At 30.5% G+C, this 27941-nt stretch overlaps 3 protein-coding genes across 3 annotated transcripts; 2 read left to right on the top strand and 1 right to left on the bottom strand.

Moving 5' to 3' along the window:
* The first annotated feature begins 1514 nt into the window (after positions 1 to 1514).
* On the top strand, positions 1515 to 11248 carry LOC123305033 (mRNA-capping enzyme). Its single transcript, XM_044886635.1, has 10 exons — positions 1515 to 1891; positions 1954 to 2258; positions 3393 to 3496; positions 4500 to 4686; positions 5603 to 5704; positions 5764 to 5896; positions 8097 to 8408; positions 8467 to 8567; positions 10336 to 10526; positions 11067 to 11248. Exons 1-10 carry the CDS (start codon positions 1703 to 1705, stop codon positions 11189 to 11191), a joined length of 1749 nt encoding a protein of 582 aa, XP_044742570.1. The 5' UTR covers positions 1515 to 1702; the 3' UTR covers positions 11192 to 11248.
* Positions 11243 to 16351, bottom strand: LOC123305034 (endoribonuclease LACTB2). The gene is made up of 4 exons (XM_044886636.1): positions 16041 to 16351; positions 14400 to 14566; positions 12551 to 12858; positions 11243 to 11513 (listed from the first exon to the last, which is right to left on the bottom strand). Exons 1-4 carry the CDS (start codon positions 16172 to 16174, stop codon positions 11265 to 11267), a joined length of 858 nt encoding a protein of 285 aa, XP_044742571.1. The 5' UTR covers positions 16175 to 16351; the 3' UTR covers positions 11243 to 11264.
* Positions 16352 to 18205: 1854 nt separating this feature from the next.
* On the top strand, positions 18206 to 24634 carry LOC123305269 (NADH dehydrogenase [ubiquinone] flavoprotein 1, mitochondrial). The gene is made up of 6 exons (XM_044886937.1): positions 18206 to 18356; positions 18500 to 18742; positions 20157 to 20449; positions 20522 to 20752; positions 21722 to 21954; positions 24159 to 24634. Exons 1-6 carry the CDS (start codon positions 18305 to 18307, stop codon positions 24559 to 24561), a joined length of 1455 nt encoding a protein of 484 aa, XP_044742872.1. The 5' UTR covers positions 18206 to 18304; the 3' UTR covers positions 24562 to 24634.
* Positions 24635 to 27941: the final 3307 nt, after the last annotated feature.

The following is a 27941-nucleotide window of genomic DNA, read 5'->3' on the forward strand; positions in this document are numbered from 1 at the left end:
TCTCCCGTGTCCTTGTCTAATACATATACTTACTAATACTATGTATCTGTATTCTTTGCTAATACATATAATAAGTATATATGTACCAAAGAGGTTATACATAACATAGAAGCTTAAAAGCAAAGGAAACGCAATAAGTGAATTATTGACCGTTAAAAAAGAGACCGAAAAAGGGACCGTTTGCCCTCTTTGTCTCGCAGCCTATCAAAGCACTATATTAATATTTTGAAATATAAACACGTGCATGTCTGTGTTTTTCATAAAGGTAGGTAATATACGAAGGCAGCTATACGTGTACTTTTTTAGGTCTCTCTATAACGTTCAACCGTTTGATGGTCACATTACCATTCTATGTTATTACTTCTATGATATGTACATATGATTATGACAAAGACACAGGGGAACTCACTGACAACCTTCTCTCTCATTCATCATATCGCATCCACTTACAGGCTAGCAGATCCCTCGCGTTCTCTATGTTTAATATTCTATGGTATATTAGAGCTCTATATATGTGGGTAAGACATAGAAGTAATAACATAACATCTTTGGGGTAATATCATTCGCCATTTGGTTGATGATGTCACATAGACAAAATGTTCTAAAATACTATTTTTAAGTAAAGGTATGTTTTTAAAGAAAAAAACATTATTTTTCTCCCCTCCACGCAGAAAGTGTCAAGTTTATGCCCATTGTGCAAAACGAAGATGCCACTTTCACACACCACGGGAGCAAGTAAAGAATGTCTCAGATATCATGTTTGTCGCCATTGAGCATGAGCTCTGGGACAATCTTTACTTTTGCTCCCTAGGTGTGTAATGTATTATTTTTTACAATATCAAGGACTTGAAAATCATACAAAAACTGAAAAAAGTTTCAAACAAAAGTTGGGCGATACATGATTCTGAACATTCTGTTTTATGCTAAATAAAACTATTTTAGTATTATTAAGCGTTGATTTTGGATGACAAATGATTATTAACGAAAAAATCAAAAGCCGTAAATTTGATCGAAAAGTGTACAATTTCTTAGTATTGTACACTGCTGTCACAAATAACGCACGAATATACGAGAATGTTTTTATGGATTTGACTATAACGAGTGAGCTACCTTAAATTATTTATTTATTAAATATATCATCGCTTCACGAAAATAAACCCTTTTTTTGAAATATCTTGAAATATAATTTTTTTTTTTCTTCAAATATTAATACCTAGGCAACATGTTTTATTTGTATGACATTGATGTTTAAAAAAAAATCAAGTATATTCCATAAAACTTCTTCGATGATATAATACATTATTAATTTAAAAAAAGTCAATTTTATTTAAAATTAGTTTTGGGAATATTTTTCTTATTTAAGAATAGCATCAAAATGGCGAACGTTTTACTCACATTTATAAAGCCCTAATTCTCCTTATTCACCGAGGAATAATAACGACTTTAACAGTCCAGTTTTTATTTTACATCTCTCTAATTTCAATTTATTGACAAACTTTTTGAATAAGTGACGTGAACTAGGTTATAATACCTAGCAGTAAAAGTTGTCAACTGCTAAAAGAAAGTAATGCAGCTGTTGATTAGAAGAAAATTAATAAAATGTTAAGATAATTCAAAAATCTATTAATTAAGTATATTGTGTGCAAATAATGTTTCATAAGTTTTTTATAATACAGCAATTTTTTGAGCGAATATTAAAAAAATGAATAACTCGTCATCAAACCCGGGACCAGTTCCCCCTCGTTGGTTGCATTGCCCTCGGAAATCTAGTGGATTAATCGCTGATAAATTTTTGGCATTTAAAACACCCTTAAGCGAGCGCTTCGATAAGGATGTACCACCGGAATGTCGTTTTCCCCCAAAAATGATATTCCAAACAAAACAATTTAAGGTAAATTATTTTTAATCTAATACATATTTATGTATTTACTATGAGAGTATTACAAATTTTAGGCAAAATTGGGCCTTTGGATTGATTTAACTAATACAACTAGATTCTATGACAAAGCAGATATTCAAGCGGAAGGTTGTAAATATATAAAATTACAATGTAGAGGACATGGTGAGACTCCTTCGCTGGAGCAAACGGCGACATTTGTATCATTAGTTCATAATTTTATCACACAGCATCCATTAGAAATTGTTGGAGTACATTGTACTCACGGATTCAATCGTACTGGATTTTTAATTGCATCATATTTAATTGAAAAACAAGATTGGAGTGTGGAAAGTGCTCTTGCACAATTTGCAAGTGTTAGGTAAGTAATTTGGCGTTGTTTTAGTTCAGTCAGTTTAATCTATTGAATTCAATTAAACTCATTAATACGAACTTTTAATGTTGATAAATTATCTAAGTAACATCCTCATCCATGTACGTTTGGTATTAAGTAGAAATGTACAGTTCAAACACTTAGAAAACGTGGCAAATGCGGCATCTTTGTATGATGTACAATCTTCATATAAAACTTTGGATCGTATATCATTTCTAGTATTCCTTTGCTAGATAGGCTTCTCAGAGCCTACACACATGGATTTAACTATTTTCAGAGTTGCGAACCAGTTTTTTACTACTTAATTCTCATCTGCATGTGTAGGGCTTATGTCCACCAGGTATGGAATTCTAGAAAGTTATGGAATTTTATTTAGGCCATATTTTTTTCATTATTCACACTTGCAGCTAGTTTTGGATTTTATTAATCCTTTATCCGCCTTTCTACATAATTATTATATATATGTAAAGTCTTATTTTTTAGAAAGACTACAGGAACTAAAGCAATTTCTTAAAAGGAATTTATTTTTATAAGTGTAGTGAATTTCTGATTAAATTTTTGTATATCATGCAATCAAAGTTTTTATTTTATGTACTGCATATTTAAGGTGTTTCCATCAAAGCTAAAAAATATGTTAGCCTCCCGTATAATAACTTCCTTTAAAAAATAGCTTTCAAATAGAAATTGATAATTTAAAAAATTTTGAACGAACTTAAAGGAGCGAGGAATGGCGAAGAGCTTCAACGAATATTCTTGAAGTTGTTTGAATTGGTAGTAACACTTGTCACACTTAATTTCAATTTTCACATGGTGCTAAATTAACAGTAATTCAATGAAAACAGAAGTGTACATAACGACTTTGGTCTGGTATCCGTATCATTTATTAAAAAATTAACTCCTAAATGATCTTCCTAGCGAAAAATGTACCAGAAAGTGGGTACTTACCACTGACAAGCTTATTGCAAATTTTATAACCGAATTTATTATTTGTTCCCGAATTTTTAGTCGGCACGTATGGTACTTATTTAGCAATATTAAATGAAATGAACGTATTAATATGTTTATTCTACAGACTGCGCAGTTAAAATAACTATTTTTAAGGACTAATGCATTTTGTTTCAGAGCACCTGGAATATACAAAGACGATTATATAGCTGAACTTTATCGAAGATATGATGATATTGATGATGCGCCTCCGGCTCCTGAATTACCTGATTGGTGTAACGGTTAGTTCCATTTTTCATATATTTATAAGCCATTTTACAAGATTACATGGTGCTTATTAATTCGATGCCATTTCTGATTCGATGAATTTCACTATACGAACGCGGTGTGAAAAATGAACGGTCCTCGAAAACTTGCAATTTTTAAGTTTTTTCACATTATTTTCATTTAAAATAGTTCGGAGAACAAAAATTAATACCTTTAAGGAAAGAAATTTTCCTTTATCCAATAGCTAATGAGTTTGTGACTTCTTTAAATCACAATGCATTCCTCAAATCATTATCTTTTGGAAAACAGATCGTAATGGCACGAGTTTCAAAAAAAAAATTTTGTTTCAAAAAATAAAGCATGTAACAAATTCCATTTATTTCAATCTAATCATTGTAACTCATCGTTTTCGTTTCAATAATTACGTAATTCGACCACACAACACACTTTGAAATTCCCAAGATTGGCTAAACTCGCATTTGAAACATATCTAAGAACACCCTCCATTAAATTATCTTTTTCCTTAGAGTCTTCTCCAAACTGGATCGATTTGAGGATCATCGCCTATTTTTAGTTGTTTCGGATACAGAACACTCTACACGCACTTAAAACATAGCTAAGAACTCTCTCCATTAAATTACCTTTTAAACGAAAAAAAAAAATCGGTTCATTCGTTTAGGCGCTACGATGCCATAGACAGGCATACACACACACACACACACATAGCGGTCAAACTTATAACACCCTTTTTTTGGTTGAGAGGTGAAAAATATGTCTCATCTGGTTATCAGATGGGTGAAGGTTGACCTTACACCGTCCTTAAACTAATACTTGTAACAAACCGTTTGCAATTTTATGTTAGTTTGTTCTAGCCTTTAACAACCAAATATCCATGGAAATATCAGAACATTTCAAATTTTCGCTTTTTAAGCCTAATTTTACAGTTAAACAATTTTTAAAACCCGATTTTTTAATATCGAATAATGTTTTATATTCCTTATGGAAAACATATTATAGAATACGATGATAAGGATGATGATGGAGAAGAAGTAGGTCGAAGTAGTGAAGAGCATGAAAAAAAATCAAAAAAGAAACAAAAAAATGCCACATTTATGGAAGGTGTGTCAGGTGTAACACATTTTAAAGAACAACCAAAGGCGTTTAACTTACAACGTAAAGCTCAAAGCATGTGTCAATGGAAAAGGTAAGGCGAATTGTATTTAAATAATCCCGAATTATTTTTACATACACAGTCCCATAATATTAGCTAGAAACGCATTTCTATCGATTTTTTTTTTCAAATCTCAGCGTTTCTTGAGATACATGGAATCGAATGTGATGATGTAGACACAGGAGAAGTGATATCACTATTTTTTATACAGATACTTTTAGTAGTCCAAGAGCCCACTACTCTTGTGGGGCCTCGGGTATTGTTCATAAGTTGGTTCAAACCAAAGTGACACTGAACAAGAGAGAGTGCACATACATATACATCATACAGTCTCTCTTGCTAGGTGCCACTTTGCTTTGAACGAACTCTATATTGAATACTACCAATATCATTAAAATCTGTGGTAAATATGAATAGTCTGCAAAAAGTCTTTTTTTAAAACCAATCCGAGTACAAACGCGTTAGAGTTCAACAGTCAAGGAATTTTTGCGTAATAGGTCTATGTCCTCATGTCAATTTCATATATCTTTCGTTAAAATTTGAAAATGTGCGAGAGTAGATCTGCAATAAAAATTAAAATCGATTGATAAACATGAAAGATATAAGCAATTTAATAATTTTTCTATCTTTTTCTTGCAAAACAACTTTTGATATGTAGCATCTATAGAAGTGGCAAGTTATGACGTCACTCCGTGCTATTTTCCTCTATTTCTATTTGTACATTGAATCCTTTATATTTTCGTAGTTTTTGATGTTATCCAAAAATTGATTTCACATGATGCTTTAGCTCGATAAAAAACGTCGATTGAAAAAGTTTAGGAAATAGGCCTATTATTGAATAGCTAGAAAATTTCATGAGAACAATTCAATTGCTACCCTCATAAATAAAATTCTCTATGGAACGTCAAATTTAATATTTTTTAAATCTTAAATGTTTGTAAAATTTCAGTAAAGGATTTCCTGGATCACAACCAGTTTCTATGGATCGTACAAATATACGTTTGTTACATGAGAAACCATATCGTGTATCTTGGAAAGCTGATGGAATGCGGTAACTAATTTTTTGTGTTTTAAATTTATCATTGGCATTAAATATTTCATTTTTTTCAGTTACATGATGCTGATTGATAAAGAAAATGAAGTATATTTTTTTGATCGCGATCACAATGTATTTAAAGTTGAAGGAGTTGCATTTCCGCATCGGAAAGAAAAACGGCATCTTACAAATACACTTTTAGATGGGGTTAGTTTTAAGAGATAGAATAAGATGGGACATAGTACACCAAAAATTAAATTTTGGGCTATTCAACAAAATATTTATACCTAACTCGTTATACAGTATAAATTGCAGTGTCAAATCTAAGGGATAAGTTTTTAAAATAAAGTTATTAGAGTTTTTCGATATCAAATTTTTGTTACACTCTGCCCAAGATATGTGGTATGCTAAAACAATACGGACACAGTAAATAATCAATATTTTTAATAAACATCTACTTTTTTTAACATGAGGCCAAAATGAGATCCAATTGAATAGTACCACATTATCTTAGCATCAACCAACGTACTAACTTTCAAATTGGCCCCACCTCATAAATGTTTCAGTGCTTCAACTGGATTGACTGCTTCCCTCATTTTGATTTCCGCATGTATTTCAAAACTTTGATAGGTTTATCAGAGCATCGGATAGCTTTGATTGGTTTTACCGTTTACTATGCCCTGATATCATTTTGGATATAAAGCAAAGCTCGATTATTTTTAAGGTTATGGATAGCGAGTTTGAATAATGGCCTGATCTTATGATTCCTGATAATTATGTAATTCATGACGAAATTTTCTTAAAAAAGGAAGAAATATTGTGATTATTTAAATGTGCTCCAAGTTTTACTGTACTATACTCGGCTCTATATCAAAAAAGTGTCTCGAAAATTTTTGATTTTTCACCTTTGATTTAAATAAGCACTTAAAGTATCACTGAAAAAAGTATTTTCTAAAAGATATCAAAATAATTTTTTTTCAGTACCGAACTCATTCCTTTTCTCTCCAAATTTCGCATTTTTTATTCATTATTATTTTTATTTATTTTATTTTTAAACTTAACCCGATTAGCGCGTTACGTGGGTTGAAGTAACCGATAAAATTCTGTTTTTGAGCGATGAAAATGTGATTTCGGGTATGAATTAATAATATTAATTTTTGCTGATAACAATCATGCATTGAGAAATTTGCAGATAATAAGAAAACATGTCGAATAATAAACGTATTGTGAATTTTTTTGCGTGCAAAATATCGTATTTTATACCAATAGGGTAATACAGCCATTTTTTAAAATTTGTTTCAATTAGATTGTGCGTTTAATTTGACGAAAGCGCTCGAATAATGTTAATTTCTCTGTAATCATGACGTCAGTTGCCTGTGTAAACAAATGCGCTAATAATATTGAAATTATCATACAAAAGTATGATAATTGTTTATAATTTAAAATTTTTTATTTAAACAGTTGTATGACGTAATAACATGGCCGGCCACTCTTTCATAGTGTTTAAAAACAGATTAAAACAAACAATTGACTGAGCTAATTGTTGAAATACCATGAATAGTCTATGTTGAATAGGCAATCGTTTTTACTTACGCCATGTAAGTAAAGAGAAATAGTTACTCTTACACATAAAGTAATAAGAGTATCTTTTTTCTCATTTCCTTAGGGATAAATTAAAAATATATACAATACCTGTATACATAATATATAATGTTTCTAACCTAACCTCTCTACCCTCACGGATAAACAGTGATGTTTATGAGAAAATGTTTCAAACAAAAATTGTATAGAACATTTTTTATATTTAATCTTTTATTCTATCTATAACGGTTTACAAGATAAATTCTACGAACCCAAGACTCAATTGGCCTATGTTACTCATTTACGAATCCGACCTCACTTTTTACATCCTTTGTTTGCACGCTTTAATTTATTTTGTTATTTTATGAATTAAAACTAGCATTTTCCAACTGCTTTATGTCTAAGCTATCTCAATAATATATTTTTAGATTATTTCTCGGGTAAAAAAACTGAAAAAAGGTTTAATTTTGGGTTTGAAAATAAAAATTTAGATCATTGAGTTATTCAACCAGTGCATTATTTGGTGCATGTCATCATGCATTGCTATCAGCCAAAATAAGATTATTTTATTAATATCCAATAAACCAGAATTTCTCGATTGCCTCAGCCTACCATAAATAAATTTTTATAAGCCTGAAGCGACTTTTATTCTTTGTTTATACGCCTGAAGCACATGGCTTTTTACACTTTGGAATAATCTATGTGGGCATAGCCCATATATTTGGTACTAAAACGATTAATTATGTTAGTTGTTATATATCTAGATGTAATAAGTTTTTGTATATTATGTTTTAATCGAATAACTTTAAATTAAAAACCTTTTTAGGAAATGGTTATTGATCATGTTAACGAAGAAGCGATACCGCGATATTTAGTCTACGATATTATTAAGTTCGAAAATCAAGATGTTGGAAAATCTCCATTTTATCCAGTTCGATTAACATGTATACAAAAGGAAATAATTGGACCACGGCATCAAGCGATTATTGCAGGTCATATCGATAAAACTAAAGAACCTTTTAGCATAAGACATAAAGAATTTTGGGATATAACTCAAACGGTTAATTTATTAGGCGATAAGTTTAGTAAAATGCTTTCACATGAACCTGACGGCTTAATCTTTCAACCTTCGAAAGAAGTAAGAAATAAATTTGTGTAATCTTACAAAAAAAATAATAATTTGATTTCTTTTGTAGCCGTATACGGCCGGGAGATGTGATGACGTTTTAAAATGGAAACCTCTTACGTTAAATTCAGTAGATTTTAAATTAAAAATTGTCACAGATGCTGGCGAAGGGTGAGTTACTTTATTTATCATTTATTCTTAATATTACACATTCCGTGTAGGATATTTACATAATAATATTCATTATGTACATATAAAAATCGTATTTCCAAGATGGCAATTAGTGACAGCCTGGGTGCGCTTTTATTTGATAACTACCAGGTACAAACATTGCCATATGATGGTCAAATTTGGAAAATAAAATGATAAATGTAGAGTTTATTCTACATTCAAAGACTGTTCAAATGCATTTTATTGAGAGAAAATACGTTTAAAGTTTATCGATAAGTATAGTTCAAAGTCATGAGCACAGGCGAATGTCCTCTATAGGGCTTTTCATTTTAAAATCACGATTCACATTTGTTTCGTACTAAATGATTTATAGCCAATGTGATAAAATGAATAACAAATATCTTCTATCTTATTCCTACTTATTGCTGTCAGTACGAAAAAATAAACTCTGCACTTGCGCTTATGACATGATGAAAAAGCCTATTACCCTTGACAACTTTTGGCTAAAGCATTTTTCTGTAATTAGTGTGTTTTCTTTCGATTAAATCCAAAAATGCAACTTTCAACTTATTATTTTGTTATTCTATCTAATCGCTTAGGATCTAAATTGCCTATTAAAGAATCCGAAGAACTAGGTCCAATCTGATTTTAGAACATGATGCCCTCCATCAAACTCTACAACTTTTATTTAAGTTATTTTTTGATTGGTTAATTAAAGAGCTATTATTAGCCATTATAGATTAAAATGTTCCACCCTGTGTACATAGTATAATAATGGAAAGATGAGAGACGACTATGCCTAATCAATCATATGAATGTATACTTACGAGTGTTGGAGAATTATGTTAGTTTTACAGAGCTGTCAAACCCTAATAAATAAATAAAAAAATAATGAAAATTATTTCTTAACCCCTCTATCTAGATGCTGACGAATAGTTTGCCCGATATAGTTTAAAAACCATTCGCATCCCTTTTACAAGATGGCGGCTGCGGGACAAGGGTTGCTACCCCACTAGCATGAATTAATCCTTACGCTAATCCCATCTTGACAAAACAATAAAATTCAACGGACTATTAGGTATCATAAGAATTTAATAATCTTGTAAATAAGTCGGAATTCTAATTTATAATAAAATTCTTATTTTTACAGCTTTCGACCTCTTTTTAGAGGTCGAGAGATCAACATCAAGGCCTTGATATGAGTTTAAGTTCTTAAAATTTCCCAAAACATACAGTTCTATTTTATGTTTTTGTGTAACGTTAAAATTAAAGTGAATTTGCTTGAAAAGCTACATAAGTTAAGGTTTAACAGCAATGAAAATGATTTTCAAGGAATATTGCTGTAACTTTTGACTTGCTTTTCCAGACACTTTCCATAGTTTTTCGAAATAAAATTAATATATTTATTTGCATATTTTAATATTTTATAAAATGTCGTTAGCGGTTAGCGTAGAGGAATTTTCACTTACCTTTAGTCAGTTTTTATGAAAAATTATATTCTGAAACTTCACAATAATCAGTTCGATACAATCGTTTATTCCTCAATTTAAAGAAACAGCCATAGGTGCTAAAAGAAATATTGTCCGTCTTCCTACCTTGCATTATTTAATATGAATGCTGGTGGGTAATCTTATACATTTTGTGATGTCATTGTAAGGACTATAAGCATAGAATAAGCTTTTACACATCGCTGAGGTGATGCGCCCAATATAAAAATTAATCCAATAGTTGTTGAAATTTAAAGAATCAAATATATATTTTGTTTTAGAATATTACCTCGTAAAATTGGTCATTTATATGTTGGACAACTGGATCGACCTTATGCACAGATAAAAATTACAAAACAATTAAAAGAACTGAATAATAAAATCATTGAGTGCAAATATGAAAACAATCAGTGGGTGTTTATGAGAGAACGAACTGATAAATCATTCCCAAATAGTTTCAACACTGCACAAGGTAAGAATATAAACTATAAATCATGAAGCTCCAAACTATTTAAATGACATTGTTGAAATAATTCAAATTTAAAATGGTTCGTTCATACTGTACAAATAGAGACATCGGAAATCCTAATTTCAAATTTTAACGGACGATATTAGGGGAAGCTATTTTATCGGACCATATTAAAATCATGATTAATATCAATTTATTGGCGTAGAATTCGTGGGGCCTCAGCCCTAAAACCCTAAGAATTGCTACACCATTTATTGTGAGGTTTTTTTACCAAAACCACGCACATTCTACGCCAAATAATCATGATTTTAATTTAGGTTTTTAATATTCGATAAAACAGTGCATATGTACCAAGTTTTAACAAAATCGTGTAGGTACTCCATTTTCAAAAGTTAAAAATTAAATTACTCAAACTTTTAACTTTAAAGATGTCTAGCTTCCAAACGGAGAAACTTGGTACTAAAATAAATGTAGTTAAATCGACTTATTTTGAAGTGTATTCAACCTTTTGGAGACACCATGTATTAATGTTTATTATTTTAGGTGTATGTCAAAGTATACGAGATCCGGTTACAAAAGAATTGTTATTAGATTTTATTGAACATAATCGATTTATTGACGATCAAGCTATAATGCCTCCGCCACAGAAAGTGGCACGACGTTATTAAAATTATAAGAAGGAATATTTATTATGTGACTTTTTTTTCAAATTAAAGAAGCAATTTTTTTATTAAACATTTGTTATAAATTTGATTTAAAACCTAAACTTTGTACACACTTCACTTTATTTTCCTTCTCCAATTTTGTTAAATGATGTGATACATTAACGGCAGCTGCTGGCCATAAATGTTTCGGAGTTGATGTGTAAATTTGCTCTACAATATCCATTTCAGTGAAAATTTTTGATTTATCTTTATTGAGACATTCTAATATTTGTTTTTCACGTTCGTTTCGATGTTGAATATAAAACTCAAGTTTTTTAACTGGATCCTAAGAAAAAATTTTTAGTTTAAGCATGTATGATCATTTTAGCTTCAAAACCATTAAATCTTGGTTTTTGTTTTATACGCAATACAAGTGCTAAATAGTTTGTACGCCTAGGTCTTCAAATAATGATAGTACATTGTTTAGTTTTTAAGGATAGGATCCGTTCAAAAAGAAACGTATGCGGTTACTGATCAGTTATTTATGGCAGATATCCGTCGGATACGAATATCCGGCACATTACTAATAGAAATATCTACGAGCAGAATATTATAACGGTTGCCATTTTTATGATATGCTCAATTTTGATGATAAATTGTTTTAGAAACTCGTCGAAATAAATTGAAAAGCAGGGCTAACCTTGGATCCTCCTATCCTGGGAGAGATCCCGACGGAGAAGCTGTGGGATTTCTGTATGGCATCTAGCCTCGACAGAAGCCTTTAGCTTCATCTGATTTTAATAGCGCCTCCTATACGAAGACGCCTCGTCTCCATGATTCCGACATCCTGTTTACGCTATTAATTATACAATTTGTGTAAAAAGTACCCATTCTGCTTTTGTCAACGTTTCAAATTTTAGTAATATCAGCAATTTTTTGCTTAAGAAAGTTTTACTAATGCGACTTAATTTGTGCCACGAGGTATAATTGAGAGGTTAATTACCAAAAATCTTCATTTGAATCTGAAACATTTCGAGAGGAAGTGGAATTTTCTATCCAGAAAAAACATTTAATTTCAAATATATGCAAATGCAAAAAAAAAAAAAAAAAAAAAAATCTGAAATTTTTTGTCCAATCCTTTTTTGTGTTTTGCATATTTCCGGACATGTTTGTATCCTCCTTTGGTGAAAAAAACCATAGGACATGGATTTTTAGTATGCAAAAGCCCAACCCGGTAAGTTCAAATTGACGTTTTGTGTAAATTATGTTTAGGTCTGTCTCTCTAAATTATAGAGCGGTGTAAAGACGTTTTAGAGCACTGGCGATGTTCGAAAGTTTCATGATTTTCAATCAGCGTAGTAGATTTAATTATAATTCACTTACGTTGACGACACTGCCATGAGCTGGATAAATAATGCTTGGCTTTAAATTAAGTATTAAATTTAAGGACAGCATATAATCGTGTAAATCTTCAAATACTGCAGTTCCCTCTCCAAGAACACAATCACCACTAAAAATAGCATTATCTTCGAGTAAATGAACAACAATGTGATCTGTTGTATGACCGGGAGTATGAATAATTTTTAAAGTATTATCATCCACTAGAAATTGTTGATTATTCTCTAACCATTTTACTTTAAAATCATACGATGATTCTTCATCTGATCTAGGATATTTCCAAATTGAACAATCTATTTTAAACGAAGAAATTTTTAATTAATAATTATTATTTATTAATTTTAATAAAACTAGGAACCAGGCCCCTTTTCTTAGCCGATGGAGGTCTAAGGTTAAATCGAAGTTTTTCTTTCGTATTTTGATTGTTAAAGCCAATGTTCTCAAGTACTTGAGCATAAAACGGTGTCAAAAAGTGTTAAAATAGTAATCGTAAGTTGTCAATTTCACACGAAAGCGAAATCAGTAGCACGAATTGAAATTGAAAGATTTAATTAAAGAGATATTTTTGAACTGTACCAAATAATTGAAAAATATATATATTTTTTTTTTGTATGTAGTTATACAAACTATTTATAAAACCTTTTTTACCCACTCACTTTAGAAAATTGGTTTCAGTCAAAGGCCAAATATACAACGTACATGGACTGATAGTTTATCTTATATATTTAAACGAGCAATTGTCAGGAATTTCGGAAACGGGTCCAACGATATTCATAAAATATAGTATGCAGGGGGTTTCGGGGGCGAAAAATCGATCTATAAGCTACGTTTCATTTTTAGAAAATGTCGTTTTATCTACCAAAATTTAATCTGGAATTTACCAAAAAATAATAAGCTGTCATCCAGGTACTAAAAATTTATGTAGCCAGGATTAAGCGCCATTAAATTTTTTGATAAGAAAGGGATAATAGATCAAATTTGGTACATTTATGCCCTTAGAGAATAATTATTTTCCTAAAATTTTAAAATTCTGTCGATTTATTATTGTTTTGTAAAAGATTAAAATTCAACCTTTGAATACGGAAGTACAGAAGAAGTGACATATCTGAATATTTGTGTTACCAATCGATAACACATCAATTTCAATTATTTATTAAAAATAATCGATTTTATGATACCCGTAATTAGGTTCTAAAACCTAATGATATTGTGACCTTATTACGGGAGTCTAACGTAATTAAGGAAAATAAGAAATATTTATTTTTAACTCTCATTTTCAATTGACGTTATAATTATTAAAATATTTTATAGCAATAGAAGCAGTAAGCATCATAGGTTGTTGTGAGGTAATTATGGGATTTTTTTTTTAAATTGGTATAATTAATTCTAAAATACTTACTTTTTATGAGAAATCTTATTTGCTATAAGTTCTAACTCCCGGAATAGCGAGCAAGTTTTTTCTTATGCTTGTAATTCCGGGAGTATCATATTTTAAAGTGAAAATGGAAAGGAGGTGGGTAAAGATGAGCTTTTTTCGCCCATTGGCCAAAACATATAATTTTTTCCTTAATATACTGATACTCAGTCAAAAAAATGCTGTTTTTTGAAAAATTATTTTATTAAATAGCAGAAACAGAAAAAAAGTAATTTCTAATACGTCTTTGACTGTATTTTCGTTCTCTCTTTCATTCACAGAATCGGAGTTAGCGTGTTTTATTTTTTCGAAAAAATGTTTAACAAAAATTGTTAGTTTTAATTATTGCAAAAAATTATTGCAGCTTTGAGTCTCCATTGATTACGGAAAGTGGCCTGGGGTTCTTCGACTATTCCTTACCTGATTTCGAAACGTGTTTTAGAATATCTTTAACACCTCCAATATGGTCGGAATGCCAATGAGTAATTATAATATCAGAAATTTCTAAATTTTCTTTTGTTATTTCACTTTTTAAATTTGTTATATATTCTGGAAAGTCTGGAGAACCCGAATCAATCAAAATTCGTCTAAAATTTAAAGTTGGTATTATATAGTCGATCCATTGATTCAATACCTGATAGTTATAAACATATTCAAATTTCGCATGTGATTCTAGTATTGTAATCAATCGGGGTATGTTAAAATTAAATAGGAGCAAAAAAGAAAAGAAACAAGCCTTGGAGTGAGTCTGGTGCGATCCTTCCCAGTATAATAAAGAGTTATAAAAAAATAAAAATAAATACATTTTTCGATTCTTTTTTCGATTTTCGAAAACGAAATCACTTCTCCAAATTGGGTGTTAAAGCCTCGTCCTAACAATGAAACGTAAAGATATGTTGAAAATTACGATTTCGAAAATCGGACCTATTACAATGACTTTTTATACTGGGAAGTTAAAAAGTAAAATTTTACACTTTTTACGATAGGGTTAGGTGCAGCTCAATTATGATAAAAGCTGCATGGGGGGTTAATCCTTGTGAACATGATAAAATGTTAATGAAAAGAAGAAATGGCGTATCTATTGCAATATAATTATACATTATATCTGAAATCACTACGTTAATAATAATATAATCCAATTTGTCTATGACAAGGAATGATCGTTCAAATTCGTATATCTTATACAAAATAGTTTTATGATATCTATGTCTCAGGGTGTTTTGAATGTGCCGAATGTTGCGTATGTACTAGAATACAAATTTTAATCAAAAAGAAAAACGTGCTTTTTGGAAATCCAAAAAAATCAATTCTGTTGGTTGTGAAAGAATTTAGTGTTCTAACATGGTGAAAATAGACTTAATGTTACCTTTTATAGGACAACACAATGGTCCTCAGGTTTTCGAGTGAGTATCGGCACTGCCGAACCGATCCCCTAACCATAACTAACTATAAATCTTGAACTTTTAATAATATTTGTTAATTTGAACATTTGGATTTAAAATCAACATTAAAATATTATGGAATGAATCGTTTTTTCAGTTCATAAACTTCGTTTTTTATAGCTTCATGATGCTAACAAAATTTCAACATACTATATATGGAATATGTGCCCTGCTCTTCAAATTTTCTGTCAATAACACCAGTTTTGATATATCCCGGTTTTTATACATCTTTCAATATTTTCGGAGGCATAAGCGAGAAAGTCGTTGAAACAAATCTGTTACTATCTCCCAGTCTTTTTAAGGGGAGTCATATTTTCAATATGATGTCAGGGATCCTCAATTTATCTGTAGTATTATTAACAGAAATAAAATCGATTAGTACCTAAATAGCCTTTTTTACTATTGTCACAGCACATTTAAAAGTCCGACTTTCTGTATTTTAAAGAATATTTTTATGAATAGTTTGTCCTCAATCCTCATCATGTACTATATTTTTTCTATTTTTAAATAAATGATCTAGGTTAATTACATTTTCAGATTAATTGCAATTACAAAATTTGAACATAAAATCTACCTGAGACTTCAATTCTAATTTATATTATGTTTTGTTAAAACTTACTTCTTTCCAGTACCAATTAAATACGTATTCGTTCCTTGTAAAGTCATCGGCCCTGGATTACATCCTAGTATTCGAATAATTTTTTTTGATATTTGAGTAATTTTTGGAATATGTGCTAAAGACACTGATGCCATTTCAATATTTTATTTTGTACTGCTGTACCTATTAGACTGTTTAAACTTTAAACGTTTAATTATATGGTACAGTTTAATAATTGAAGGTTTATTTATAGATAAATCTTATCTATCTCTTGTACGTTTACATTTTATGGTACAATTTATAGGACAAAATCATTTTAAGCTATTTTTATTAATTTCTATATTATAATTAATTTTGAATATGTAACATCTAGAAAAAATAATTCTACCGAAACGAAACTTGTCAAGAATTTACTTGCTCAAGGAGAAATGGTAAATTTTTAAAAACATATACTCTCGGCGCCAACAACTTCCCGTGGCCGATCGTGGTCGAAGGTCGTATAAAAGTTTACTGCAGTGTTTACATTATCATAGAAATTGGATAAGCACAACTTAGATGGCTTAATTAGATGGCAGTATATTTCATTTCCAATAATTTAAATATAAATAATATTTTTAATTTTATCCTTATATTGTATTGTAAACGTAACGTGAAATTGAGTACCCGTATGTAGTCGCTGCCTAATAAAATTTCAATTGGTAAGATTTTATGTCAATTGACTTATATAGTTCAACTATATAAGTCAAAGTGTATATATTCTAAATAAAAAATTTGAGTTCAGTACTCGGTACAAGATAGCGTATCCGTTACTCAGTTTTCGGTACATACGGTTTGTTACAGCTCTGAGCTCTACATCTTACATTATAGTACAAGCAGTTCAACCCGTACGGAATTCCGCTCCCGTAGCTACCGTAACCCGTGGCTACTCTGTACCGGTGGCTAAAAACAACAAAAAACAAATTTCGTATAAAAGTGGTAAAAAAAATCAAAATTTCTTAAATTAATATTAGGAGAATATGTATTAAAAACAGTAATTATATGTATAGAGTATTAGGACAGCATCTGTAAAAACTAACATGTTTGCCTAATAAACTTATTATTTAAATTTATGATTTTTTTTTTCGTTCAAATTATTTTTCTAGCACGTCTTTTCCTAAGCGGTATATTTTTAGACTGTGAGTATATTTTTCATCAAACCTAGACATAATAAGCTTAAACATGAGGGGTGAATAATGGAATTTTATAAAGAAATAAGGATAATGAGGGCAGGACAGAAAAAAACTTGCTAGAGTAATCTATACATATAAAATGCTTTGTCGTGAATGATTGACTGATGGATCAACGCACACCCTAAACCGCTGATTGTAGAGACCTGAAACTTGAAGGATGTGTTCTTTGTATGACGTAGGCATCCAACAAGAAAGGATTTTCTGAAATTCTACTCCTTAGGGGGTGAAAAACGGAGGCAAAGTTTGTATGGGATAATATGTTTCCTTGGTCCAATCTGCTTCAAATTTTGCATAAACATTGTTTAACAGCTGTCCAGCGAAGGGAGTGGTTCACAGCTAGTAATATATAAGATGCTACATATACTATATCTCGTTTTCTTAGCCTCCATTCACCACAATATATTTCAGAAACCTAAAAACATTCACAGTGTTAATCGGAGCGAATTTATCAAATTGTCCATTGCTTAATGTCCAAAACTAAACATTTTTAATAAAAATTTAATAATCATTTCTAGCTTAAAATGAGTTTCTCTTTTTCATTCGGTTTCTCAACTTTGAAAATCGCCATTAATTCTTGGTTTTTTAAAACATTTAATTTTATTAAAAAATGGTGAAATGTTTTTTGTTTAAAATGGACCTATAAAAAAACCTAACACAATTTATTCTCAACCAGAAATGTAGAATTTGCAGTTATTGAAAAAAATATCACAAAACTCGAATATATTTTTATATTCGAATTTTATTTCGAGGATCGTGGTATTTATTTCAATAACTATGTCTCAACACGAATTGAACAAAAATTCATCCTTCTAGAATTTGTTTATTAGTTTATACAAAATTACACAAGCACATAAACTATGGTGTAATAACAGTCATATAAGAAATATGTGTAACCTTGGTGGTCCATATCGGCTATGAAACTGGTTCTGGCGACTAGAGTAAAAATAATGTATTTATGCGCAATAATAAACTTCAGTGTTTATTGTGAACTGAAACGCTTTTATCTTGTGTTCGTTTCATCGTACCGTCTTCGTCACTTATGTCACTTTTGCCAAAATGGCAGGAGTTATTATTGCTAGATGTGGTACACTACCAAAGAATTATTCAGGTATGTTTTACAAATAATTTATTTATAATCTTAGTAAACTAATCTACAAAAAATATGGTTTTTACTACCAAAACTATAAAATCTGCTTTCACATAACTACATTAGTATTACATAAGTTGTACAATAACCTTAATTTCATTTAGGTATAAAAGGAATTTTAATTCCTTTATATAAAAATGTTTCCTTGCGACACAATTCAGCGGGACCTCCACCTCCAGGAACACCTCCACCACAAACAAAAACAACTTTTGGACCACTTGCAGATTCTGATCGAATTTTTACCAATTTATATGGTCGACATGATTGGAGGTTGAAAGGAGCTCTTAAACGGGGAGATTGGTATAAAACTAAAGAAATTTTGGATAAAGGAGTTGATTGGATTTTAAGTATGATATTTTTTTCATTTAAATATTTTTTGTTGTAATGTTTCATTGGTAAAATATGTTTCTTAGTAATTTTAATTAACAATTTGAGGAAGTATGACTTATTTAGTAAGTTAAGTATTTAAATAATAGTGCAGGCGTTCTGGGTAGCATTGAAATCTATAATCTTGACTTGCACTTTTTATATTTTTATCTAAAATCGAACACAAATGTAATTAACGCATGTATCGGAACAAAATGCAAACAGTTCTTAGATAATCAAAAAGCATTTTATAGGCAAATAGTTCCATTTTCAAAAAGAAACTGTCGATTTGTTTACCCTAAAGTACATGTAATTAGCATTTTTTTAAATACAGAGTGGGTCATTTTAATCTATTATGGCTAATAGCTCGTTTTGTAACTAACCAATAACAAAATAACTTGAACAAAAGTTGCAGAGTTTGATGGGGGACATTATGTTTTGAGATCAGATTGAACCTAGTTCTCCGGGTTGCTTTAACCTCATGATAATCAGCCACTTAGTTCATTTTTACATCACTTTATCACTTATATCCCAAATATTTTTGGCTTAAATGTCGAAAAATCACAAACTATGATTTTTTGTGCCATGTACGGGAAATTTAGAAAAACGGTTAACTTTATTTTTAACTATCAAATTATCGGGTAGTTGTAGTATTCAACTTAAAATTTAAGAAAAACAAAATGTTTTCTATCTGTCAATTGGGCTCAACGATTGTAAATATATGGAACAAAAGTTATCATGAGGTTAATAGACAACTTAGATCCTAAAAGGCAAGAAAAAGAATAACACTTTAAATTAGAAAGTTGATCCTCAAAAAAAAAAAAAAAAAAACGTACTTTTTTTCGAAAATCGTTAACTTTCGAAGGAAATGCAACTGAAAAATATGTCATTATTGCATTTTATCGACAGAAAACACGCTAGCTATAGAAAAATGCTTTAGTCAAAACTTTTCAAGGGCAATAGAAGATATTCGCCTGTGTATGACCTACAATTATTTTTAAATTTTCAGCGTATTTTCTTTCGATTAAATGCAATAATGGCATAAGTTTTAAACATAAAATTTTAATTTTTTATGAGGATCAACTTCCTAAGTTAAAGTGTTATACCTCTTACCTATTAGGTTCTAAATTGACTATTAAAAAAACCCGAAGAACTGCCCAATCTTATGTCAGAACATGATGCCCCTCTCTCTCAAAATCTGCAACTTTTTTTTAAAGTTTTTTTTTGATTGGTTAGTTACAAAACAAGCTATTAGCCATAATAGATTAAAACAGTCCACCCTGTATAACACATATTTTTCACACAATTCTATCTGTATGTTTTTAAGGATTAATAAAAAGATCTTTTTTATTTGGAAGTGATTAATAATTGTTTTTAATTATTAACTTTTATTAGATGAAATAAAAACATCTGGATTACGAGGTCGTGGCGGAGCTGGTTTTCCTTCAGGAATGAAGTGGAGTTTTATGAATAAACCAAGTGATGGACGACCGAAGTATTTAGTTGTCAATGCTGACGAAGGTGAACCTGGAACGTGTAAAGATCGTGAAATTATGCGCCATGATCCACATAAACTTGTTGAAGGTTGTTTGATTGCTGGTAAAGCAATGGGAGCTAAAGCAGCTTACATTTATATTCGGGGCGAGTTTTATAATGAAGCATCTAACATGCAAGTCGCAATCGCTGAAGTACGTCTATTAAATAAAAAGCATCGAAATATTCTTAATTAATGTGATTTAATATTGAAAATAATTTTTTAGGCGTACCAGGCTGGTTTATTAGGTAAAAATGCTTGTGGGTCAGGCTTTGATTTTGATGTTTTTATGCATCGTGGCGCTGGTGCATACATTTGTGGAGAAGAAACTGCTCTCATTGAAAGTTTGGAAGGTAAACAAGGCAAACCAAGATTGAAACCTCCATTTCCTGCAGATGTTGGCGTCTTTGGATGCCCTACCACAGTAACTAACGTGGAAACAGTAGCAGTTGCACCAGTAAGTATCTGTGAAAGATGTTGACAGATTTCTCTATTAATTTTTTAGATTTAATCTGTAAAATTACTGAAACATAAGTAGGAAATTCGAAGAGTCTTCGAGTGATCTGGAAATTTTCTGTCTATTCGCACAATACAAATTATAATTTCAATGTTTTTATCATCAACAGGGTTAAAATCATTTAAAGTTTTTGTTAATCACACTTGCAAGATTTAAAATAGCTTTTGCTATGCTAATAGAAATTTAACTAACCAGATGGTCGTCATGCGATTGCTCTTCAAAATGATAAATTATATCATACTTTTCCATGCGGTTATTTGCCTTTAATCTTGAATTAAATAAGTTTAAGGAAGTAAGATCATGACAACAATGTTTGATTTAAAGCCTCGCAATTTTTTTACAAACATTTAACGTTTTGCTCGATTCTGTGAATATTCCAAAATTTTACTGCCTTTATGTTTGATCTCTATAATAGGGTATTATCGTTAGTCAAAAACAATCCTGAAATTTGAAAAAAGTTAAAATTTATGTAAAAATATACTTAAATATTCTGATTTCGAGTCATAAAAGCACTTTTTTCTTTTAAAATATTTAAATTAAAAATCGTAATTTTTAAACTGAATGTACCTAAAAACAACGGGGACCTATAAAAATGAAAAAAAATTCGCCCAAAGTTAAATAGGTGGCGATCAGATTATATAGAAAAACAAAATTTATTAATCAAAAGGGAAATTCGTTAATTGCAGTCTTTGAGTATAGAAATAAAGTGTTCGATATAAAAGTTATTTTAAAAGCAACTTAAAAAAGTTCAGAAAAAATCTTTGAAAAGTTTTCTATTGGTGGCAATTCAAAGGAGTGGCGGCATTTTTTTATTTTATAATAAAAGTAAATGATTGATAGTATCATTACCTTTGTGATTATTCTTAGATCACGGATAAGGTTTTGGATAACGGTTAGCTTTTTTTTTAGACAATTTGCCGACGTGGAGGAGCATGGTTTGCCAGTTTTGGTCGTACACGTAACTCAGGAACAAAATTGTTTAATATATCTGGACATGTAAATACGCCATGTACTGTTGAAGAAGAAATGAGTATTCCATTAAAAGAATTAATTGAACGACATGCTGGAGGTGTTATCGGAGGTTGGGATAATCTTCTTGCAGTTATTCCTGGTGGTTCATCCACTCCATTAATTCCTAAAAAGTAAGTTAAAATTTTCTATTTTGAGATATATTTGTATACAGTATGCGCCAGAAGTTTTAAAAAACTAATATTTCTTGTATGAAACATTTTTTTGAAAAATGAAAATATTCGGCGGAAATTTGGCAAAATCTATCTATACGACTAAATAATTTGTAATTTTAAAAGTCTGTTTGCCAATAAAATGTGTTTTTGGAATGTATATTTAATTGTCAGAGCGCGTTTTTGTAAAATCTCCTCAAAATCCAAAATTGGAGCTAAAAGTTAAAATTTGGTCCTAAAATTTAATAATATTACCAGATTTGTAATTTGTCAAATCGAATTCATATTTCGAAAAAATTATTCATTCAAAAAAAATTTTCTAATTTAAAGTGGTCGTCTGTCTTATATCAGTAACGAAATCGAGTTAATCTTTAACAGCCCTTGAAGATCAGGATCCAATTCAGGGTATTCAGGGTATCTATGTTTTTTATATCTTTTTTACCTTCAAAGAAAGAACACATTATAGGTTGGCTAATTATTTTTGGGGCATGCCGTATGATGATAGTCACTGGGTATTAAACATTATCCAAACTTCGAACAAATTCTATAGCTGTAAAATTTTTTTCTTTATTGATTCTTGAACTTCAAGGTAAAACGACCCCTTGATATAATACTGGATTCCTGTCATATTAATAATAGTAGAGTAAAATTACGCCTTGTGTATGGATTAAAAGTTCGGACAGCGAAACTTTGGGGTTTTTCTTTTCACATCAAAATAAGTATTTTTTGAAATTTTTTACTTTTGTGGAGTGTTGCAACATATCTAACCAACAAAATTCTTTTTAATTATTGATAATGCAATTTGTATTAATTAATTTTGAGACAGAGTATGGGGCACGCTTTTTTACCTGGTATTATGCCCCAGTAAGCATAATAAACCGTCATTTTCTAATTGACATGATTACACTGTCCTCAGTCTTTTTTATTGACCAGGCTGCGGCTCAGGATCTGGTTGAAAAATATTTGAGGGCTGCTTTCTGACATCTGCAGAATATTAACTTTAGAAGTTCAGAGGGTGCTGGAGGTTTTCGAAAAACTGCTCATGAAATCTGTATGCCAGCATGAGCATTCAATTTTACTAATATTTATTTATTAGCCGGCTGTTGTTAAATTTTTATACCGTCGTTTTTCCGACATGTTGGGGGGTGGAGGTCACACCAAAGGGCCCAATATATTTATAGGCCACTATTATTCTCTCTTATTATATTCATTTCTCTTGCATTCAAGAAAAAATGCAAATGGTTGTTCATATTTTTTCAATAGATCGTTTAAATGACATGTTGTTTTCGGTCTTCCACATTGAAAACGCCCCAATTTCAAAGTTTTCGTAAAAGTAAACGTTGTAGGTTACACTGAAATGAAGCCATTCACGAAGTGAGTGTTAATCACGAAACTATACCCCCTCTTTGTACTGTAGACTATAATGAAAATTATTTTGTAAAATGAGCAGAAAAAAAAGTTACGACTACGACTTAATGTTACTTGACCAAATTTCTAGATAATTTTATTTGCAACAAAAAATGTTATAATAATTTTTTAGTGAGGCCTGAGGCTTTGTTCTACGTCTAAAAGATACTTGGCCCAAGTTCTAGATAATTTTATTTGCAAAAAAAAAAAAAATGTTTATAATAATTTTTTTATGAGGCCTATAGTTTGTCAGATAAACCATAAAAAGCATTTGTTTGTTTTTTTGTTCATGATGGCGGTCGCGAGACAAGGGCTACAACACCACTAACTTGAATTTAACATTACACTAACCCCTCATTGATATATATATATATAAAAAAAATTGCGTTCTCAGACAAACGCACGCTTATCCCAAAAAATGTTACATTTTAACGGTCTAATTAGGATATTATTGGAGAGGTATCTGAGGAATTTCAAAATGCTTCAAACACCTACCAGAAGTATCTACCATACGTTACAAATGGACTTAACTAATGATTTAATATTGAATAAAATGAGTAAAAAACTATCGAATCGAAAGTGGTTGTGTTGTTAATTATGAAAACACACCCAGTTATAATACAATATTGCAATTTTACCGATTTCCTGGATATTTTTATGAATTAAAGAGAAAACAAAACCATTGTTTACAAAATAAAACACGCGATGGCGTTCTATTTTACTTTCGTATACTATAATACTCCCGATTTAATTTTTAGGGTTTGCGAAGAAGCAATTATGGATTTCGATGGATTGGTAGCGGTACAAACAAGTTTAGGGACAGCTGCTATAATTGTAATGAACAAACAAACTGATATTGTAAAAGCAATTGCACGGTTAATAATGTTCTATAAGCATGAGTCATGTGGTCAATGTACGCCATGTCGTGAAGGTGTTAATTGGATGAATAAAATTATGTATAGGTTTGTGGATGGTAACGCTAAGAAAGAAGAAATTGATATGTTATGGGAAATAAGTAAACAAATTGAAGGACATTCAATTTGTGCATTGGGTGACGGTGCGGCATGGCCAGTACAAGGATTAATTCGTCATTTTAGACCTGAATTAGAAGAACGTATGAGGAAATTTCATGAAAAACAAGCTGCTTCAGCAAGTGGTTAATTCATGATTGAAATTTTCATAGTTCTTTCTAAATGCCGCTTTCAAATTGATAAATTGAATATGTTAAAATAAATTTATTTCGTAATAAAATTTAAATCCAAATGTTTTATTCCCATAAAGTTTTTATTGAAGTGTTGATTTTAAGTTAATTTGTAAATTATTCTTTTTCTAGTAAAAATCATAAAACTAAATAAAGTTTTTATATTTTCAAAATAGAATATTTTCATCATTTTTACTTTAAAAAATGTGGTATATAGTCTAGCCAACAAGATCAAAATGGTGAAAAATACAGATAGTGCTCTTTCTTGAAAATATGTGTGATAGTTCATTGGATTTGGAATGATGTCTAGAAAAATGTACCGAAAGCGTTTATTAACAATTATAGATGAAGAAAAGAAGGTATTTCTAAAATAGCAATTGCTAAATAACAAAAATTTCTCACTTTCGTCTTCAAAGTAAACTAAAAAAAAAAAAAAAAAATATAAACAATTGGTGTAAATTTTTTTGGCTTCGGGAAAGGAGCCCTTCTATATATATATACAGGGTGTCCTGGAAGTACCGCACGCTTTTCTTGCATCAGATAAAAAATGAAATTCTAAGACGAAAATTTCTCTTCCATTTTTTGGTTTGCTGACTTTCCATTTTCACGGATAGTCAGCTCTTAATTAAAGTAGGCAGCCAATCAGAAACTCAATTCTGACTCAGATTGAATAACGAATGATTTTTGATACTTTAAAAATAAATTATTAAATAATTATTATTGTTAATAAAAAAAAGTATTGAATAATTGATTTTGATAGAAATAATTTAAGCTCTCGGCTCAAACTGAATACTTGATAATTTTTGTAACGCTTAAAAATATTGATGCTACGAGCAAAATTTTGGTATATGTGTTCATAAAATCATCTAATTAGTCCATTTACGGTTGTCTGTCTGCCCGTCTGTCTGCGTGTGTACACGATAACTCAAAAACGAAAAAAGATATACAGCTGACATTTTTATAGCATGCTTAGGGCGTAAAAAGTTAGTTCGAGTTGTATAGTATGTATTATATGGGAATATTAGTTATGTATGTGTGACATGCATGTATGTGTAATGTGAGAGTGTAATCAACACTGTCTATGCATGGTATTTCAACAATTAACTCAGTCAATTGTTTGTTTTCTCTTGTTTTTCTTTCTTTTAATAACAATAATAATAATTGAATAATTTATTTTTAATCTTATCAAAAATCATTCATTAGTCAGTCTCAGTCAGAGTCGAGTGGTTTTAATTTTTAGTTACAACGTTTCTGATTGGCTTCCCATTTTAATTAATAGCTAACTAACTATCCGTGCATCGGGTCAAAAAATGGAAGTTAACTTTTCGCCTTATAATTTTATTTTCTAGCTGATGCAACAAAAGCGTGCGCTATTTACGGGTCACCCTGTATATATAGCTATATATAGTTAACAAGATCACGGCATAAGAGTTTAAAAAATTTTAATACTTTGTTTATAATAATTTTTTGAGTTAACAAAAAATGAAAAATTCAAGTAATATTGTGAAAATTTATCATCATATTACTGTTTTTGCATTAATAAAAGACATTTATTAATACAATAAAAGTATAATCGGGAATTTTTTAGGTCGCCGATCAAGATTCCGAAGTCGGAATCCCGATATACTTCAACTCTCTATGACATAATTGATAATTTCATCGAATATTTACAGAATATGCTATTTTGTACCAGAAGGGGCGGATTACGACAGGAGTATGCCGAAGGTGGGAGTATACCGAAATTTTGATTCCGGAATCGTGATCAACGGCCCCAAAACCCCCGAGTATACTTTTTTGGCTCATTTTGTTGAATATTTACAGAATATTGCTGTTTTAGACTAGCGGAGTGAATTACCCCAGGATGGGAGATTATATCGAAATTCTGAGTACGGAATCATGAGCAGCAACCCCAAAAATTCGCGGTTTTTGTTTTTCGAGTTCTGGCTTTGGAATCGTTTTCAGCGACACTAAAAAACGTCGAGAATACTTTTTTGGTTCATTTGTCGAATATTTACATAATGTTGCTGGTTTAGACCCGCGGAAGGCGAATTACCCCACGAGTGGGTATATCATTTTGCTGAATATTTTCAAAGTTTAAAAATTTTTACCTTAGTAATGGATTCCAATAATTGCCCTATTTGGCTAACAGCAATGGCTATACTCATTTTACATTTTTTCTTCTAAAATCACTACTGTAAATTAACTACTTCAATATAAAAAAAAAATTTTTTTACAATTATTGCCTTGAAAAATTTTTTTTCTTAAAAACAATTTTTAATCATTTATAATAGTTTATTTAATATTTCTATTGTTTAAATAATTAGTGAAAATTTTTTTTGGCATTATCAGTCTTAATCATTCTTAGCCAGGTCTTCAGTTTCCTGGATCCTGGCGTTCGCACTCACAGCATAACTAACTTTTTTTGGTAAATGAACATCATGCTGTGGTGGGGTGATTTCAATTTCGACAATTTCAGAAACTCTTTGTCGCAACGTTTTCTGTAAAGTAGGAAGCATCTAACGTTCTTGTAATCATGGATCAATTAAACTCATTCCTAACTGTTTTAGAAAAGATTTTCGATTGTTGGTTCTCTTTTCTCTCCACAGTGGATTTGAAAGGGAAAACAAAACCATTGCATTTATTCCACTAGCATCAAGTATATTGAAAAAAATTCGTAAGGGTCAACGTCTGGTCTTCCGTGAGGTAGTGTACGAATGACAGAGCTGATCGAATGTATATGTTCCTCCCTTCGTTTCATTATACGAATGTATAATATTGGGCTTCCCAGTAACGGCATTTAGAGTCATCAGAATGTAATGTTGACACAAAAGTATAATTTAGTTTGGTTTAGGAGTGTATGAAACAAGAGTTTTATTTTTGTAAAAAGCAAATAGTAATGAACCTACTTCTTTTTTTGTGACAAAGGTAACTGGTATTTCTCTTTCATTCTTTCTCAAAGTTCCTAGGAGAGTTAATTTAAACTGTTGTAACATTTGTTCAGCTAAGGAAATTGACGTAAACCAATTGTCTATTGTGATGTTTCGATTGGTTCCATGTATTGGTTGTGAAAGTTTTCGAACATAATAAGCCGGTACTGATTCATTGTTTTCTGTAGTTACTTTTCCAACGTAAAAAATATGTTTTTGAATCATTCAGCATTATTATTTCTAGCCATGTTTATTAAGAACGGAAAGTTTCTTCCGTATCCTACAGGCTGTTCATCTACAGTACAGTATTCATATGGTGTGCAATACGATTTACATTCACAAACGTGTCGAATAGTCCCCGTATAGGTGAAAATTTATCAACTAATCTTCTTTCGGCTCTAGTTTCTTTACTA

This window comes from Chrysoperla carnea, chromosome 1 (genome assembly GCF_905475395.1).
Source record: "Chrysoperla carnea chromosome 1, inChrCarn1.1, whole genome shotgun sequence".
NCBI lineage: Eukaryota > Metazoa > Arthropoda > Insecta > Neuroptera > Chrysopidae > Chrysoperla > Chrysoperla carnea.

Coding starts and splice junctions, on each gene's coding strand:
- LOC123305033 (XM_044886635.1), top strand. CDS start 1,703: ATGAATAACTCGTCATCAAACCCGGGACCAGTTCCCCCTCGTTGGTTG. Junction 3,497..4,499: donor ATTACCTGATTGGTGTAACG/GTTAGTTCCATT, acceptor AACATATTATAG/AATACGATGATAAGGATGAT. Junction 5,897..8,096: donor CAAATACACTTTTAGATGGG/GTTAGTTTTAAG, acceptor AAACCTTTTTAG/GAAATGGTTATTGATCATGT.
- LOC123305034 (XM_044886636.1), bottom strand. CDS start 16,174: ATGGCATCAGTGTCTTTAGCACATATTCCAAAAATTACTCAAATATCA. Junction 14,567..16,040: donor TTAATTGGTACTGGAAAGAA/GTAAGTTTTAAC, acceptor TTTAAATTTTAG/ACGAATTTTGATTGATTCGG. Junction 12,859..14,399: donor AAAACACGTTTCGAAATCAG/GTAAGGAATAGT, acceptor CGTTTAAAATAG/ATTGTTCAATTTGGAAATAT.
- LOC123305269 (XM_044886937.1), top strand. CDS start 18,305: ATGGCAGGAGTTATTATTGCTAGATGTGGTACACTACCAAAGAATTAT. Junction 20,450..20,521: donor TGCAAGTCGCAATCGCTGAA/GTACGTCTATTA, acceptor ATAATTTTTTAG/GCGTACCAGGCTGGTTTATT. Junction 21,955..24,158: donor ACTCCATTAATTCCTAAAAA/GTAAGTTAAAAT, acceptor TTTAATTTTTAG/GGTTTGCGAAGAAGCAATTA.